Source organism: Talpa europaea (assembly GCF_964194135.1).
Source record: "Talpa europaea genome assembly, chromosome: 8".
Taxonomy (NCBI): domain Eukaryota; kingdom Metazoa; phylum Chordata; class Mammalia; order Eulipotyphla; family Talpidae; genus Talpa; species Talpa europaea.
Window position 1 is genome coordinate 92865864 of NC_140075.1, and position 18774 is coordinate 92884637.

The following is an 18774-nucleotide window of genomic DNA, read 5'->3' on the forward strand; positions in this document are numbered from 1 at the left end:
CTGAAGGGCAGAACCAGAGCTCCTCTAGTCTTGTCCTCCTTTTGAGGCCAGTGGAGCCCTGTATATGGGGTGGGGCTTTCTTCTGCCATTAGATCATGACCGAGGGGGGTCACTTGTTTTTTTCCTAGATACCCCTTGACAGCTACCTAGTTTATTGCTAACTCTTTGCCATATACACTGACCTAATTTCTGTGCTGACCAAATGATTAGTGTACAAATCCCAGAGAATACTCTGCAGTTTAACACTGTAAAAATGCCCAAACTTAGAGTGGATTTTAAGTCATGTACCTCAGAGTCATGGATTCCATTGAGGGGTTTTGGGGGAGGGCACTGGTGGTGGTGGGATGTTGGGAATGGAGCTGAGTGGCAGACAGTGAATGTGAATGGGGGGCTCCAGTCTTCTTGCCCCACTTTGCACAGAGTGCAAAGCTTTTAATTTGATTTTTATTTTGGGGTTCTGCATTTGATTATTTATGGTGGGAGTTGGCCGGTTCAGTGCCTCTGGACCCAAGCAGGGAGCATAAGTAAGAGAAGTGGGCTGAGGGGAAACTGAAGTAACCCAGATGCCCCAAGCTTTTACTCTGTTCCTGCCAATTGCCATCCAGGGATGCAGACCCAAGGTTGCATCCAAGTCTCTCTCTCTGTTTTCCAAGCCAGAAATCCAGATTTCTATGTCAGTTTCCCAATACCTAAATGTTGCAACCAATTCCAACTAAGCAAACCAACTACAGGGAGCAAGCACAACTTACCCATGGGTATCTATTTGGCCCAAAGCCTGTCAGTTTTTAATCCTTGATTCAAGTCCTCCGTGGTAAGGGTCCTGTCGGCCCTGCCACTGTAGCAGGTAACAGTTCTGAGCAGTATACTAAAAGCATACCGGGAATTATCTCATTTAACTCTCACCACTACTCCATGAAGTTGGTAAGTCTTTATTTTTTATAGATAAGGAAAGGCATAGCAAGATTAAGTAACCCGCTCAAAAACATATAGCTAGTGAGAGAAGGAGTGGAACTCAAACCTAGGCAGGCCATATTCCTTCTGGTCACCATTCCATCTGCCCTCCAGCCCCCAAGGGGGTAGCTAGCCACAGCTTGGGATAGTCAGCTATTTATGAAGCGGGCAGTCTGGGTCAATGGAAAGTGCACTAGATTGGGAGTTCAGAAACCTGGATTCTTGTCTCAACTCTGACATTTACTATATTTATAATCTGGAAAAAGTTTGTCTCTCTGGACCTCATTTATATACTTTCAACACCTGCCTGCCTGTCTCTGAGTCTTCGATAAATGGTTGTGGCTTGAATTTGGATCATGATCTGTTCACATAGCACCTTTGGAAGCCTTTCCAAGCTCCTTCAGACAGTCAATCTCTTCCACATGCTCCCTCAGGACTGTTTCTGCCTGTTACAGCATTTATCCAGGGATATATATAATATGCATGTTTTATGTTCTGCCTAGTTCCAGAAAAACATACGATAACTTGTACTTATGTGTCTGTCTAGTGCCCTCTTCCTCCACAGATAACCACACACATTCTATATCCCAAGAATCTCAAGAAGAGGAACTGAATTTTATTCATCCTTGTGCCCCCACTAACTAATTCCGTGCTTGGCACAACTAGGTTCTTACTAAGTATTTGTTGAATCAATCAATGAGTTAATTCAGGAATCCCTTCTTGAGGTTACTTATCTCCTTGGGTCTACACTGAGAACATAGCAGCACTTAACTTCCTGGCATGTGAGAAGTCCTCTGCTCAGCCTTCCTTAGATGCCTCCTGGGAAGGACCCATTGGGTTCAAGGTAAATTTCTTTGTCCCTTTGTCCTTTCCTCACATATGCTCATTTCAGCTTCTGGCTAAGACCACAAAGCAGAGCATCCGTCATTCACTGGTTGTTTTTCATTGGGTGCCTCCCCCCGGCCAGGCTGCTGAGATTGAGACAGATGTCGCCTTGTCAGCAGTGTCTTGGAATGATTCTGAATAAGGGGTGTGTTTTCTCCCCTGTCCCCTCCACAGTGTCTGGATGCCAGCCGCCCATGGCTCTGCTACTGGATCCTGCACAGCTTGGAACTGCTAGATGAACCCATCCCCCAGATGGTGGCTACAGAGTAAGTCTGGCCTCTGGGGACCAGAGGTGTTCTCTGAAACCGTACTTTGGGTTGGGTTCTTTTTGTGGTGTTTCTGTTACTGATTTATTATTTTGAATGGAAAAACAGTGCTACAGAGAAACCCTTGCCCTTCTCATGACCCCCAGTAACTTCCTGAAACTCCTCCACTTTAGAAGCCTGTTGTAAGCTCGTGGGTAGAACAAGACTTTGAACTCCCAAGAGAAAGATTCTGGTTTTTTCTATGGCCTTTTCTTTTGGCTCTCGCTCTGGTCTTTGAGAAAAATCCTCATCATCAACTCTGAGAGACATCATTTTGCCAGAAAGTACAATATGCATTTGAATCGCTTCTGTGGGGAAGTGTTTGCCTACTCAGTGAACAAAAATGCCTTTGCCTTCCATAAACACCTCCACAGAAGTCTCTCCTCTCCAATGCTTGTGTAGCTCTTGATGGTACCAGATTTGTTAATGTCTTGGTGGCAAATGCTGTGACTCACGATTTCCTCAACCCCCTGGCTTATGATTAGAGACCAAAGCAACTAGCATTCTTCCCAAAATGCTGATGAAGGTGGTATTCTCTATATGGCAGAGAATTATTCCAGTCTTTAGGATACCTGGGATAGCAGAGGGTGGCCAGGAATTGGGTGTAATGTCCCAGGTTTCACAAGGGAGAGCACCTCTCTTGAGCTCATCCAGGTGCTCCTGAGGGAGGAGAATCTGGGAAAGGCAGCCCAGCCAGGTTTCTGTTTTGTGTAGCCCAAGAGGCAACTGTGCCAGAATGCGTGGAGGCTGGCCCCTCCTTGGCCACAGTGCCCCTGCCTTGGTCACATTGTCAGGTCAGAAGAACAGAACCCCACATTGTCTCATTCATTCTGTCTTAACAATAACCTCTCATTCTTGCCTTCCTGGGCAGGATGTCTTGTGATGAATGTGGATAGGGAAGATAATGAAGAATTAGGCCATTAACCCCTGTGATGTGGATGATAGTTTCTGAGGCAGAGGAAGAATGTGCATTGTCTCCCTCATCACAAGGCTGCTGCAGACCTCGATGCTTCTGGCTTTGGAAGTAGAGTTGGACACAGTTTCTGCAGTAACAGGAATCTAATTGTCAAAATAAAGGCCTATGTGTTTTTGAAATATCAGTTGGGGGTTGTGGATTGTTTAGGAAGTTCCCCCCACTCCCTCCCGACACACACATACAATCAGGATGTATGCTAAGGGACTGGGAAAGTAGGGTATGAGAGAAGAAAAAAGAAATGGGAGGATTCTGTGAGAGTGAAGTACAGATTCTGCTCCCCCCCACCACCAGGGAGGACGAGGACTAACTTGAAGTGGAAAGATAGTGATAGAAGGGGGTTCCCGAAGTGGAAGAACTTGGCTCAGTAGTGATTCTGAGCTTTTTGTAGGTTGTATAGTTGTGTCTTTTTCCTTTTTTAAATTTTTTTTTTTTTAATTTTGTAGAAGAACTGGGGTACAGGCCAGGGGTGTGGGGGGTATGAGGATTCACCAGAGACAGAGTGGGGAGCAGAACAGGCAGATCTACTGAAATACACTGCTGAGGGGAGCAGCGGGCAAGACAAGAGAGGTCTGCTGCACCATGTGAGTCAGCTCCCTGGCCGGGATCGAACTTGTACCACAATGCCTGACGATAGCTTGATAGTACTGAGACTTTAATCCCGGAGCCCCCAGGGAGGCCCACATTTTTAAAAATTTCTACAGTGATCTTACTGCTTTATAATTAAAAGAATATTTAAAAAATAAAAAGCTGATTTGTCCTAATTCCAAGAATTACTTGGAAAGAGAATTTCTTCTTCACAGTGCCTTTAAAAATTTTATCTATGCATTTTAAATAATTATTTAGACTTTTCAATAATGCATCTTGGTTTGTTGGTAACAGGTGCAGAGAATATCCATGATGAACAGAGCCCGGTAGCTCTGACCTGTAAAGACATACCTGTAAAAACATAGACAATTTTTAATAGGGTCTAATAAAACACGGTGATAATATTCTTCTAGACCACCCGATATATTGCCTTTCCATTTATTTATGCTTTGAAAATGTGGTCAGGTTGTTTTTTTTTTTTTCCCTCTTATAAATAAATATGAAGATGACCTAGTGGCAGAGAACCTAATGCTGGAGTTTTATTTTGTTCCTTCCCTGATGCTCCAGCCCCTCTGCTAGTGTACATCACATGTGGGCACAGCACACACAGCGGTTTCTCTCTCCTGTTTTGTTCACTGTTGTGCTTCTATTTGTTTAGGAACAATATGACAAGCTGAGTTCCCTCTAGTGGACAAAATCACTTTTGGCAGTTACTGTGTCTGCTGACCCAAGCCAACAAGACCAGGTTTTTACTGCTGGTGTCCAAACCTTTCAAGAATATAACCTTTCATAGGCAGGCATTTAGCACGTCTCTCTTAAGAGTGTAACCTCAAATTTATATAGATAGTTACCTAAAAGAAATCAGCATTTTGGAATTAACCCAACTGTACTGCTTTCCTTAATAGTTTTCACAGTGAAGGAAGCACCCTTTAATGAGAATCCCATACTTTGTTATTGAAAGCTACTTAAATGAAAAACACAGGATAAAATGAAAACAACACAGTACTGGTACAGTCAGATTTTTTACTTTTATAAAATTTTTAGGATTAAAAATTGTTTTTAACTTCAAAAATTGTCTCAAAACGTTTTAGCTTATAACGTTTATCCAATGATAACTTCAAATTTTCATATGTGGATGTTGAATTGATTCCCTTTCAAAAGGTTATTAGGAGCTTGTCCCCTGAATAACTCCTTAAATATTTTTCCTTTTAATCTTTTGGACGTTTTTTTGGTTTGTTTTTTAGAGGTTCACAACACTGTCTAGGTTTCAGTGCCGCGGACCAGCACAGCAGTAGACGATGAGGCCACCTCAGGGTTGAGAGAAGTGTGCAGGGTGGTCAGGGCGTCGGCGAAAGAAATGACACACAGACACACTTCAAGAGTGAAAATCTGAGTGTAATTTTCTCTAAATTTGTGACCAGTATATATATGTTTTCCAAAAGCACAGGAATGAATATCAATGAAATTAGCTTGCTCATGGGCTCAGTCTATCACCATCAGGGAGGTGATCTACATAACAAGCAATGACCATTATAGAAGAAAGAAGGAAGTTTAGAAAGACAAATAAGGGGTTAAAGTTTGTAGTTCTAGAAAGACGGGATAAGATTTTTAGCATTCTTGTAGTGGTTCTTGGTGGTCGTTATCTTTTGATAAGCTTCTGCCTTTTCAGGGAACTTCAGCTGAACTTCCTCTGCTTCAGGCTGTTCTCTCCCTGCGCGCTGGTTGCCCAGCCAGATCTAGGGACCGTGGCAAAAGCCATTCCTAAAGATCACTGCGGGGGGAGGTGCAGCAGGTAGGGTTTTGCTGTTCTTCCCCTGCCGCTGGTTGCCCAGCCGGACCTAGGGCCGGTTAACCCTAAAGGTCACTGCAGGGGGAGGTGCAGCATTTCAGGTATACAGTTTTTCATCTCAGCAACTGCATGTCTCACACCACACCCACCACCAAAGGTCCCATTACCATCCACCACCTTCCGTTGGACCCTCTCTGTCTGCCAATCCAGCCCCACCCGTTTCCCCTCTGGTAACCACCATTCTGTTGTTAGAATCTAAGGATTTTATTTGTTTACTTTGTTTCTTTATATTCCATATATATGAGTGAAATCATATAGTATTTATCTTCCTCTTTCTGACTTATTTCACTTAGCATCATCCCCTCAAGGTTCATCCATGTTTAATTTTTTTTTTATGTTTAATTTTTAAATTTTTTTTTTTTTTTTTTTTTTTTTTTTTTTTTTTTAGAGGCATGCTTTATTTATTTGTTTGCTGGTCTGTTTGCTTGTTTTGTTTATACATGCACTGGATGCACTGGGTACAGTCAGAAGTGCGGGAGGGAGGGTGAGAGAATTCACCAGAGCCAGAGCGGGGAGCAGAGCAGGCAGAAGGACCGAAGTACACTGCTGAGGGGAGCAGCGGGCGGCAGGAGAGGTCTGCACGCCATGTGGGACCCTCCTCCGGTGGCCAGGGAGCAGCCGGGGATCGAACCGGCGCCGCAGAGGCTGCGCGCAGCTTCGCAACCCAGCGCTCAACCGCTGCGCCACCGGGGAGGCCCTAATTTTTAAATTTAAATATAATTTGTTCCTATATCGTTCTGTGAGGAAACCGTATCTAGTCATTTTTCTTCTGGGCATTTTTTGGTCCAGATGCTGTAGGTTAATCTAGGTAGATGTCAGAGATGCTGCCAATTTTCTTCCACGGACAGTCCCCACAATAAAGAGTTATCCAACCCCAAATGTCCATAGTTCAAGATGGAGAAAGCCTTCTCTGAGATTACTAACTTTGACCTTGATTACACTTCAAAAATAGCAGCATCCGGAGGACTACCTGCACTTGATGAAGAAGAGTTAAATGCCATGTCACACTCTGCAGGAAGTGTTATAGGACAGGGAGAGGGGCAGCCCAAACCCCGCAAACCTGTCTATTTTAAATGGGTTCTGCCATCCGCCGCATCAACACAAAACATAGGAGACTTTAATGGGAAGGAACTTTAATAAAACTAGGAAACAGGGCCTCCCCGGTGGCGCAGCGGTTGAGCGCTGGGTTGCGAAGCTGCCCGCAGCCTCTGCGGCGCTGGTTCAATCCCCGGCTGCTCCCCGGCCACCGGAGGAGGGTCCCACATGGTGTGCAGACCTCTCCTGCCGCCCGCTGCTCCCCTCAGCAGTGTACTTCGGTCCTTCTGCCTGCTCTGCTCCCCGCTCTGGCTCTGGTGAATTCTCTCGCCCTCCCGCGCTTCTGACTGTACCCAGTGCATGTATAAACCAAACAAACAAATAATAAATAAATAAATAAATAAATAAATAAGGCATGCCTCTAGAAAATTAAAAAAAAAAAAAAAAAAAACTAGGAAACAATACAGGTAAGGCAAAGAGTCTAGTTTCTAAATGAAGCACCCAAAGTTACCCATCCCCTCGTGGGTAAAACTCCATCCAAATGGGATCGGCCCAGAACAAGGCCCCAAAGCCTGCTACAAGTCTAAAACATCTTCCAGTGGGGACCCACAGAAAAGGGTCACAAACAACCGGACAAGCCCGGAAGGAAAAGAGCAAAATCAACATCAAGATAAAAGCTGCCATTGTCACCTCCCCACGGGTCTCACCCACATCTGTGCCACCCAGTCCACGACCAAAAGACAAGCACAGTTTCTTCACGTGTCTCTAGGCTCCATGCGCCTCCTCCAGGTCTCCTGGCTCCATCCTGCTTCCTTCCTCAGTCTCTTCTTCAGCTTTTCCTCTTCCTGCTCAGCTCCACCCTCCCTTGGGTGGGGCAGGGAACCTCCCCCTTTCCTGGGGACCACCCTGTTACAGAAGCAGCCCTTATCTATAAGAAAACCTCTCTGTCCTCACGGGTTCATTCCTATAAGCTAGGGAGGGAGGGAGTTTTCCCTCTGTGAAGCCGAAGCTGTTTTACAGAATGAAATTGGACTTAGTACTAGAAGGATCCTAATGTCAACTCATTCATCTTGCCTTTGCTTCTACTCCTAAGCCATTCTACTCAAGGATGACTGTTATATTGCCAATGCTGTAATCTTTATAACTTCATAATTTACTCACATTTGTTGGTTTTCTGAATTGCTAGGAGTTGTGCTAATGACAGCTGGTAGCTTCATGGTCAGTTTGCCAGTTCCTTTAGGTGCAAGTTGGAAAGCCTCTGGATCAGAATGTCCTGCCATCTGTATGTGTCTAAGAGTCAAGAAAAATCCAACCCCTGTGTCCCATCACGGCCCCAGTCAGATGCAACAGGTCAGCTGAGGAAGGTTGGCATGGAGGAGTGATTTAAAGGTGTCTGGGACATTCAGATCCAAGCTCATTCCAGACTTTAGGCTGCAGGATCAGGAGTGTTGCATTCAGCATGATTCTCTCTTGGGAATAGATAACTAGGTGACTTTTTCTGTGCTGTTAGGTTTTATATCAGCTAGAACCTGATATAAAGGTTTGCTTTGTGATACAGAAAATTCTTGTATGCTAGTACAGCCAGACTTTGTTAGGACATGAGTTGACGAGCTATTTGTTTTGGGAAATAGGAGAAGAGTTGAAAGTTTGGAAAATATGTTAGCAAAAACTCCTTTTCTTATGAAAATTGATTGCTATTAAAAATATGCCACAGAACTGTCTTCCTTCTCTGTTTATCAATTTCAGTTTTAATTCTTGTTTCCTATAAGAAAATTTTAGCGGCAAGTAGAAGTTAATATGAATTGTTTTTAAACTGTGAAGATTTCAGGATTCCATTAGCAAGTCAATGGCATTTTCTGTTGTTGTCCCTGCTCAGATAATAGAAGGTCTGAAATCAAAATAATCCAGTATGATGTGGAAAGCAATGATAAAGATGCCTTTGTGGAGATGAACTATAATCTATGTGATCTCCCTGGCAGCAGTAGAGAAGAACGAAAGGGATGAAAAACCCAGGGAAAGGCCACCAGGCTTTGAGGGAGATGCGGGTTTGCAGCTCGTCCTCTTATTTGGGGGCTTTTCCTAATAGGAAGCCTGTGACCCCAGCTGAGTCTTGGGGAAACTACTTGATAACTAGCACTTCCCTGGGGTCTTTCCAGTGAGCTTCAGAGGCTCCCTGAAGAGCTTTGAGGCTCTCTTAGTTTCTCCTAAAGCAAGAATCTACCTTCCGGGCAAGCTGATGCCATACTTGAAGGCAAGTCCTCAGTAAATTTTCGCTCCGTGAGGGAAACTGGATCCTCTTGGGATTAGAGTGAATAATCCTCCAAGAATCCACAGACCAGGATGTGCTCCTGTGATCTGGGTCAGCAATCAGTTAAGCTCTCCACAATTGAGGTGAGCATGACAGAAGCCACAGCTTTTTTATTCTCCTCACCATGGAGGCCAACTCCAGTAACAGCTTGTTTCTTGTTGGTCTATGAATGAAAATCAGTAGCCTTGGGCCTCAGTGGGAGCGAGAGGACTTCTCTTTAAACATTCATGGTAGGCCTGGTAGTTAGTGTAGGAATAACAGATGAGGTAGTTAGTGTAAGAAGGACAGAGGAGCACCACCACTGTTGGAGGCAAAATTCAAAGACAGGGAGGTGCACCAGAAGCAAGAAGAGGCCGGTACCAGAGATCTGAGGTGACACATTGAGTGGAGAGTACAGAAAGATTTGGTCAAACAGCATGAGACTTGCCCCACTTTTACCAAAGGCTGTTTGTTTCTGCTTAGCCTTATGTCCCTTGCTTCACGACCAGATGAGTGCTTAAATACAAACCTCAATAGCAGGGCATTCAAAACTCTTAACAGGGTAGACAGGAATTAACTGTATTCAATATATATTCACTAGGTGGCAGGAGAGGCTTTTTCCCTCTTCAGGGAGCCAGATTGGAGGGAGGAGGGCATTGGAAAGGCATGGTCTCTGGTGGAATTTGATGTTTTGAATATATGCTCTCTGACGTTGTTTTTCCCTTTGGCTGTGTACCTAGTGTGTGTCAGTTCCTGGAGCTGTGTCAAAGTCCAGAAGGTGGCTTTGGAGGGGGCCCTGGCCAGTACCCACACCTGGCACCTACGTATGCTGCCGTCAATGCACTGTGCATCATTGGCACTGAGGAGGCATATGATGTCATTAACAGGTACAGCCAAAGCCAGTAGTGAGCGAACCCTACAGGGCTCCCCGCCTGCTGACACTGCACTGACCATCGTCCCCTGTTTATCTCCCATTTGTTTCTCAGAGAGAAGCTTCTGCAGTACTTGTACTCACTCAAGCAACCTGATGGCTCTTTTCTTATGCATGTTGGAGGTGAGGTGGATGTGAGGTGAGTGGGGTTTTTAATCAGGCTGCTGCATCAGTAGATTCTAGAACTTATCTGCCCTTAGAGGGGCTAAAACCAAGGAAGAAAGTGGGGAAGCTGCTGCTCTGTCTCATGGAGTGACCCAGAATGGCATGTCACTGACACGGTTCCTGTCATTGCAGCTCTGGTACAGGTGTCCTCATCATGTGATTGTCTTAACTACTATAAGTAGGACAGAGACAAAATAAAAGCTTTTGTTTTAAAATCAAAAATATGTTTGATTATAAAATGATATACCATAACAGGTAATAATTATATAGTATAATAGAGTCTTTCATTTCTCTGGGATAAGAAAAGAGAAGAAAACCCAGTAGGGACTTAGTAAATATTTACTTGACAAACTTGATGAAATCATGGGAGTGTTTAGCACCAGGATGGCATTGCTTGGGGAGGTGTAGAAACCTCAGGGCCCAGTAGAGTACCGTGGCATACGATTGCATAAACAGATTAGAAACATGTGGCTGAAAATTCTTTTACTCAAGAATTGTCTGATGTACCTATCAAGTAGCTTATTTACCTGGCAGGGGGTTGCTTACAAAGTATGTAGGGAATTCACTGAATAAGTCATTTCTCAAAGGCAGTGGGGTTTGTACACCATTTTCTTATTATTTCATCAGAGAAAAACATTTTTATGAGGCTTCTCTACAAAAGCTATCTTATTGCCTACTTGTAATGTGTGTGCATCTACACAATTTGATTAATATTCTGGCTTAGGGGGCCTCCCCGGTGGCGGCGCAGCGGTTGAGCGCTGGGTTGCTAAGCTGCCCGCAGCCTCTGCAGCGCCGGTTCGATCCCCGGCTGCTCCCCGGCCACCGGAGGAGGGTCCCACATGGCGCGCAGACCTCTCCTGCCGCCCACTGCTCCCCTCAGCAGTGTCCTTCGGTCCTTCTGCCTGCTCTGCTCCCCGCTCTGGCTCTGGTGAATTCTCTCACCCTCCTGCGCTTCTGACTGTACCCAGTGCTTGTATAAATAAATAAATAAATAAATAAATACATCTTTAAAAAAAAAAAATATTCTGGCTTAGTAATTGGTTTGAAAGTATAGGCAAGAAGAAAAAATACATGAAAGTCGTGGAGCATAAAACACACTGCAGAGAAAAGGTTCCAGGCTGCAAGGCCTCTATAAAGGTGTCTTTTTTCTATCTGCAACCCATGTATTCAAACCAGAAAAACTAGACTAGGTGTATCTATTGGAAAAACCGCTTCAACTCATATCATTTCTAATACTACTGTGTGTTTTTGTCCTCATATGAAGAATTCTGATGCACCACACAGGCTAAGGCCTTGGTCCTACAAGAATGCCCCCACTTCATACCCAATCTCAAGTCCCCAGGTTACCCACACTTCTGCCCAATTTGGCTACAAATCAGTTGTTCTCATGGCCCCCACTTAGGTTCAGTGATTTGCTGCAATGCTCACAGGACTCTTTACTTACAATTATCAGTTTATCATAAAGAAAATTAAAAGGATACAGATGAATAGCAGATGAAATATATAAGGCTAGGTCTAGAAGGGTCCTAAGCACGGGAACTTCTGGCCCACTGGAGCTGGGTGTGCCATCCTTCCATTCTGTGGATGTGTTCACCAGAAACTTTCCAAATCCCTTCACTTAGGATTTTAATGAAGGTGCATTATGTAGGCGTGCTTGATTGAGTCATTGACCATCATTGGCCTTGGGTGGTTAGCTGCATCTTCGTTCCCTCTCCCCTTCCCCACAGACTGGGGAGTAGCCTGAAGTTCCAACCCCCGATCACATGTCTTCTGGGAGTCACCTTATTAGCATAAACTCTGTTGTGGTTGAATGAAGCTTGCTATGAACAGCAAGACATTCCCATCATCCCTGTCACTCATTTAAGTCCAAGGGTTTTAGGATCTCTGTGCCACAAACCAGGGATGAAAACCAATTATCTATTTCTTATTATGTCACAAAATCCCAGTATCTGGCCAACAAAGACAATATAATGAGTATCGAGAGGCAGCATTGTGTTGAGTTTTCTTTCTTTTTTTTTTTAAAGATGATTTATTTATGCATACAAGAGCTGGCGTACAGGCCAGAGATGCGGGGGTGGGGGGGTGAGAGGATTCACCAGAGACAGAGTGGTGAACAGAATAGGCTGATTGACCGAAGTACACTTCTGAGGGGAGGAGTGGATGAGTCAGGAGAGGTCTGCTGCACCATGTGGGTTGCTCCCAGGCTGGCTGGGAATCGAACTCATGCTGCAATGGCTGCAGACAGCTTCACAGGTTGCGTCTCAATCCTTGCGCCACCAGAGAGGCCCCTGTGTTAAGTTTTCTTTAGGAAAAAGTTAAAAGATTTATTTTCCTCTACAGTCACTTCATTTTCATTCCTGTTTTATGGACATACTAATCCCTCCTGTCTTGGTGGGGGCGGGGATACATTCCATGTCCTCCAATGAATGCCTGAAACCATAAGCCCTATATGTACTCTATTTTTTTCTATACGTATGTCCCTATGATAAAGTTTAATTTATAAATTAAGGTCCATAAGAGATTAAAACAATAAGTACTAATAAAATAGAACAAATATAGCAATGTGCTATGATATAAGTTTGTGAATGTGGTCTCTCAAAATATTAAATAATAAATATGACATGTAACAAATATACTTTTAGACCACAGTTTTGGTTACCTGCAGAAAGTGAAACTGCAGACGAGGGGGCACGACTGGATTCCAACCTAATAAACTCAGTCTTAAAATTTAGCGTTTTAAAACTTCCCAGGATTATTCAGCAGAAATAAACAAGCCCGACCAAGATCACTTTGGTTTGCTATCGCATACCTTTTTCAGATGTGATGAAACACTGGAGGGAGCGGGGATCACATGGGAGATGGCTCTGGGTAAAAAGGAACTTGGAGGTGGGGCACAGTAAGAGGATGAGGAGTAGTGGGCACATTTGAGTGATGTGACAACTGGTTGAATGGAGAGAGGAAGAAACGGTAAGGAAAAAGTTGTTTCTTGTTCTCTCAGTGTCTCAATGTGAGATCTAGGACGAGTGGTTTTGGCATCTCAGTTCTCACATTTATGAGAGGCAACTTCCATTTATGTGGACCCCTCTCTGCCTCAGAGGTTTCATTAGAATTTGAGAGCAGATACTTTTGAAGGAAATTAGATCAGAACCTCGAAGTTAGCTCATGGTAGATGGTAACATTTGGGCCTGGCACACACGATGCTGTATGTATCCAGGGCCTCGGGGGTAACTCAGCCTCTGCTGGGCTTTTGGCCAGTGTGAGCAGGCTGATAAAATTGCTGATAGGATAATAATGCTTGCAGCTTCTGCAGAGATTTCTTTGAAATACCTCAGTAAGTTTGGCTTAGTAATGTCTTTATAAACTAGACTCTTCTTTCCCTTCTCTTTTATATTCCTTAGAAAGAGGATTGATAAATCACATCAGAAACAGTTTTTTGTCTTTAACATAAAATGAAGCTGAAATGCAAGATATTTGCAAAGCTATACAAAGAAAAGAATGACAGTTTGTGGATTTTTCCATAATAAAAGGAGAGTCTGAAATAAAGTGTCCTGAGAATAATTAGGGCTAGCAGAATGGAATGGAAAGCATATTCCAAATCAAGTAGGATAACACTGAAAAAAAGAGACACACTTTTTAATTTAGAAGTGTGTGTATATGTATGTGTTTATATGGGAGGGGTGCTTGAAATCAAAGCTCTTTTCTCCCTCTAGAGACCTAAGGAACGTATCTGAGTGCTGTGATAACTCCCTATTGTGAACAGCACAGCCATTCCTGCCCCTTTTGTTTGGTCTAAGCAGTCACCGAGCCCTGGTGGCCTGCTCTGGAGTGAGTCTGTTTGTAGAAAAAATATAATTAACCTTTAATATGTCCTTGCATAAACAGACAGAAATCCAGTATCTAAAGCAGTACTGACATCTGAATGAATAAGTCCCTCAAAATGCCTGAGTGACACCATGAAATATAGGGAACCATTATAGGTTTTCAAAAGAAGTGCTCAATTCACTTTTGACATGAATTGATGTGGCTGTTATTTCCTCTGATGTAGATTTGTCCATGTGGAGGTAGGGAGAATAGAATGTCATGTTCTTTCACTGAAGCCATGCGGTGAGCAACTCTATCCAAATAGAATGTCAAACCTCTCAGTTGGAGACCTAGGAGGACTGACCGTGTGCCAAGAATGAGGACAGGAGGTGATTACAGCTTACAAGGCAAAGAGAGCAATTGCCCGGGAAGTTCAGTGAACCTTATTTAGGGCCTTCCTTAAAGCTTAACACCTTTCCCCTTTCTTTCTGTCCTTCCAGAAGTGCATACTGTGCCACCTCGGTAGCTTCTCTGACCAACATCATCACTCCAGACCTCTTTGAGGGCACTGCTGAATGGATAGCAAGGTGAGAAAATGCTATTTGTCCAGGCCTGTAATGTCTAAGAGGTGGTCAAGATGTCTGAAAGAATAAAGAAAATGAAAAAGAACTGGAAGGAAATAGAAAATCACAAGAGGTGTATCAGGGTTACAGGACTGTGCATTTCAAAAATGTACAAACTTTAGTTTTTCCAAATTTTCTTTAATGTTGCATTATAGTTTAGATTGTCAAGGACAAAAACTTGGGTAGAGGGTTGGTAGGTGTCTAAATGAATGAACTAGTTTGGAAAGCAATTTGGTGATGTCTGAAAGATGCCCTAGCTGATAGTTAAATAATTCTACTCTTCCAGAGACCTGTACACCTGCATGAAAGAGACAAGCATGGGACTTGTTTATCGTAGCCCAGAAGTGGAAACAAACTAAGTATTCATAAGCACAAGACATATATGTAAGGTGTGGCGTGATCACATTAGAATATTAATAAAGCAGTTAAATGTGAATGAACTAGAGCTCCATGTATTATACGGATAAATTTCAAAAATGATGATGAGTAAAATAGAAGGGTGTTAAACATATAGATTAGCACATTTATTTAAAATTTGAAAACATGCAAAACAATTCAATATTTTTTGTGGAGAAAATCATATGTAGTAATACAAATCATATGTAGTAATATAAAAGCGTGCATGGGAAGGATAAACACCAAATTCAGGATAGTGGTGATTTCTGGGGAGAAGAGAGCAAAGGAAATGAGATTAGTATAGGGCTACATATTTATACAGGAAAAAAAGGAAGAAAAAAACCTGGAGTATGTGTGATTATATCAGAATGAATGCGTTCTCTATATTATTTGCTGTGCTTTCCTGGACACTTAAGACATTTTCTAATTTTAAAAAAGAAGAGATATAATAGACACACATGTACTGTGAAGAAATTACGTCCTAGCTGTATTATTCTACTTTGCGTTTCACATTTTTGTCAAAGTATTTATTACTTGTGTCAATATAATTTACAGCTAAATCAGATGATATATTATGATCATATTTACTCTTTTGTATAACTTTTATTTTTCTGGTGTTAATCATTCCCTCTTTTTAAAAATGTATGTATCATGAATTCATTCCCAAATTTTCTGTCAGAGCTATTACTTGCAATACAGTCCAATACTTCAGGTAATGGATCAATTCTCGTGTGTGTGTGTGTGTGTGTGTGTGTGTGTGTTCAGTTAACCCTCCTGCCACTCTCTGACCTCCTGCTTCAGTCTGGACAGATTGCTTTTAGCTTGCCGCACAGCAGGCATCCAGAAACTTCCTTCCAACATAAAATTCACTTCATTTCTCTCCTTTGTTAAAGTCCCTGCCCTTCCTTCTCTAGGTTTGCTTACACATTTTAAGGAAGCACATTTTTAAGATCTTGCATATATATTTATTTTAGTCTCACTCTTAATAGTTTATTTGGCTAGAGATTTCTAAATTGGAAACTGTATAAATTGTACCCCATCAGAATTTCTAAACATTATGCTACTATCTTGTATCTTTGCCGTGTAATTCATCACCAAGAGATAACCACTCTTTTGGTGTATATTTTTCCAGAATTCTAGAAATGAAGTCATATAATATGTTATCATGTTATAGCTTTTTTCATGAAATATATTTATAATGTCTTTAAATAACATCATTTAAAATAACTAAGTAGGCCTCCCCGGTGGCGCAGCGGTTGAGCGCTGGGTTGCGAAGCTGCCCGCAGCCTCTGTGGCGCCGGTTCGATCCCTGGCTGCTCCCTGGCCACCGGAGGAGGGTCCCACATGGCGCGCAGACCTCTCCTGCCGCCCGCTGCTCCCCTCAGCAGTGTACTTCGGTCCTTCTGCCTGCTCTGCTTCCCGCTCTGGCTCTGGTGAATTCTCTCACCCTCCCGCGCTTCTGACTGTACCCAGTGCATGTATAAACAAAAAAAATAATAATAATAACTAAGTAGTATTCTGTTATACAGAGGTACCATAATTTACATAACCAGCCCCCTAATGTTGAGGTTCTGGGTTGTTTTTAATATTTTACTGTTATGATTAGGAATACTGTACATATTCTTATAATCTTATAGTCTGATCTTTGACACATTCTAACTTTTGTAGGATTAATTCCTAGAAATGACCAAATGACTGTATTTTGCTGGTTTGAAGATTATGCATATTTTTATGACTAGAAAATATAGCCTAATCCCTGGTAAATAATAATTATGATAATAAATAATTTGACTATGTAGGAAAATAGAATTTGAAAGATAGTTTTTTAGAACAGTTATAAAGATATATAGTATTTATTTATTATAGAAACTTTGTGAAAATGGAGAAAAAGGGACAATATTAATAGTAGACCTGTACTCAAAGATAACCAGAATTGGCTATTATTTTTCTATTTCAATTTAACCCTATGGTAATCATACTATATGTGTAATTTTATTTTATTTTTTAGTGTGCATAGAAAAAGAAGAAAGGATAATAGTTTCCCAATAAAACACTCACCATTACCCATCCCCTCATGAGCAAATGCCCAGCCAAACAGGGTTGGCCCAAAGCTGGGCCACTGAGGTCCAAAAGTTTGCCATAAGTCTAAGGCACCTTCTGGCAGGAAACTGTAGGAAAGAGGCAGAAGGGGCCAGGCAAGTCTAGTACCACAGGAACAAAATCAAAGTACAAATCAAGGTAATGGCTGCCATTGTCAGTCTCCCCACAGATCTCTCACATCTCTTCCAAGTATCTCTACATGTCTCAGCTCCATGTGTCTCTTTCCATGTCCCCCAAGTCCCTGGTGCATATCCAAAGCAGAGAAGCAAGCAGGCCCTTCACATGTCTCTCTGCTCCATGTGTCTTTCCTCTGTGTCTCTATGTATATGATTTTATAACTTTATCCCCAAAAGTAATATTTGAAGTACTATGTTTATGATGTAAGTAGAGTGTTTCTTAGGGTTGTTTTTTTGTTTGTTTGTTTTTTGTTTTTTTAAGGACAAGGCATCTCCTAAAGTGAATTAGCTGACATCTTTCCATTCATGGTTGTGATGGCTTATGCCCTAGTGTGAAGGAGCTCATTCTTGGCCACCCAAGTGATCTTGCACTTACGCATGTCCACTCATCCATCCACTTGCTAGTTGGCACAGACTACTCAACCATCTTTTCTCCATGTCCTCCTAGGTGTCAGAATTGGGAAGGTGGAATTGGCGGGGTGCCAGGGATGGAAGCCCATGGTGGCTATACTTTCTGTGGCCTGGCTGCACTGGTCATCCTCAAGAAGGAACGCTCCTTGAACTTGAAGAGCTTGTTAGTAAGTGTCTGTTGATCTATCCTTCTCTCAGACCCCAGGTCCCTGGTGATGTGACTACTTGGACACAGGCATTGGGAGGTTTGATTGGAAAAAGCTGGCAAAGTTCTTGCCTTGAGCTCACCCATTATAAGTACTGGGGTAAAGATTTAGCTTTAGCTGTTGCAGCTCTCAGCACTGTTCCCAGAAAGTGGAAGGGGTGAACATATACTCTCAGTCTTGACTCCCTTCTTCCTGCCTTTCTACCCTCCTGGAATACCCCCAGACATCTGGTATGAGCCTGAGTAATTTCCTTATACTTCCCAGAAATGTGCAGCTTCAGACTCTTAGAATTAGAGATTATTGTGTGTTTTAGAAAGAATCTTCTAGGAGAAAACTCTTCTATGAGAAGAGCTTCGAGGCATTCTGTAGTGACACTTTTATTACCTAGCAATTTATGTGAATATTTAACAGCTACATTTAAATGAGCCAGGGGAGCTGAATAATCCAATTGAGAAGGCAGCCTAAGAGTTCATGTCTAGACTCCAATATTCAGCATGACCTCAGGAAACAGTCAGCTTAAGGGAGAAACTAGTTAAACTGTCATTGGAGACCTAGTGTTCAAACATACACACATGCATAGCCACCAAGGAGAAGGTATCTGTGGGATGCATTTACTCCTCAACCATGACCTCAGAGCAAACCAGCTACAACTGATATGCAGTTCCTCTCCCCAAATTCAGATGTCAGACTCTCATTGTGGGAACTATTGTGAGCTTCCTAGAGAGTTTCTTTTATACTTCATAGATCTATAACCAGCAGTATTTTGTCCTTCTCCTTTGGAGGCCTCCTGTAACATAGTCTTCATGAAGTTTCTGAAAGGTTCATGCTGAAATGGCCATCTTTGTGCACTTGGACTGCAGCATTTGTCAAACATTTCAAAATTTGTTACCAACAAGGCAGGAAATGTTAAAGTCCCATTTCCCTGGCAGAAATAAAGAATGTAATTAGCTAGTGCCTATGTTATAATGACAAGATTCTGGGTTTGAACACCAGCTCTACCACTTCATAATCACATAATCTTGTGGAAATTGTCTAATCTATTTTAGCTTTGAATTTTTTTCCTTTATAAGGTTGAGGTAACAATTCCTTGAA

The 18774-nt window shown here is 42.6% G+C and overlaps 1 protein-coding gene across 2 annotated transcripts in view; it reads left to right on the forward strand.

Moving 5' to 3' along the window:
* The window catches only part of LOC311175123 (protein farnesyltransferase subunit beta), a gene marked incomplete at both ends in the record, with an annotated part of 54468 nt that overhangs the window by 24421 nt on the left and 11273 nt on the right, over positions 1 to 18774 (forward strand). For both annotated transcript variants that reach the window (XM_084240041.1, XM_084240042.1), the window contains 5 exons: positions 2011 to 2102; positions 9614 to 9760; positions 9860 to 9943; positions 14271 to 14357; positions 17514 to 17643. In XM_084240041.1, coding sequence (XP_084096167.1) covers positions 2011 to 2102; positions 9614 to 9760; positions 9860 to 9943; positions 14271 to 14357; positions 17514 to 17643 — 540 coding nt within the window. The remainder of the gene's footprint in view (positions 1 to 2010; positions 2103 to 9613; positions 9761 to 9859; positions 9944 to 14270; positions 14358 to 17513; positions 17644 to 18774) is intronic.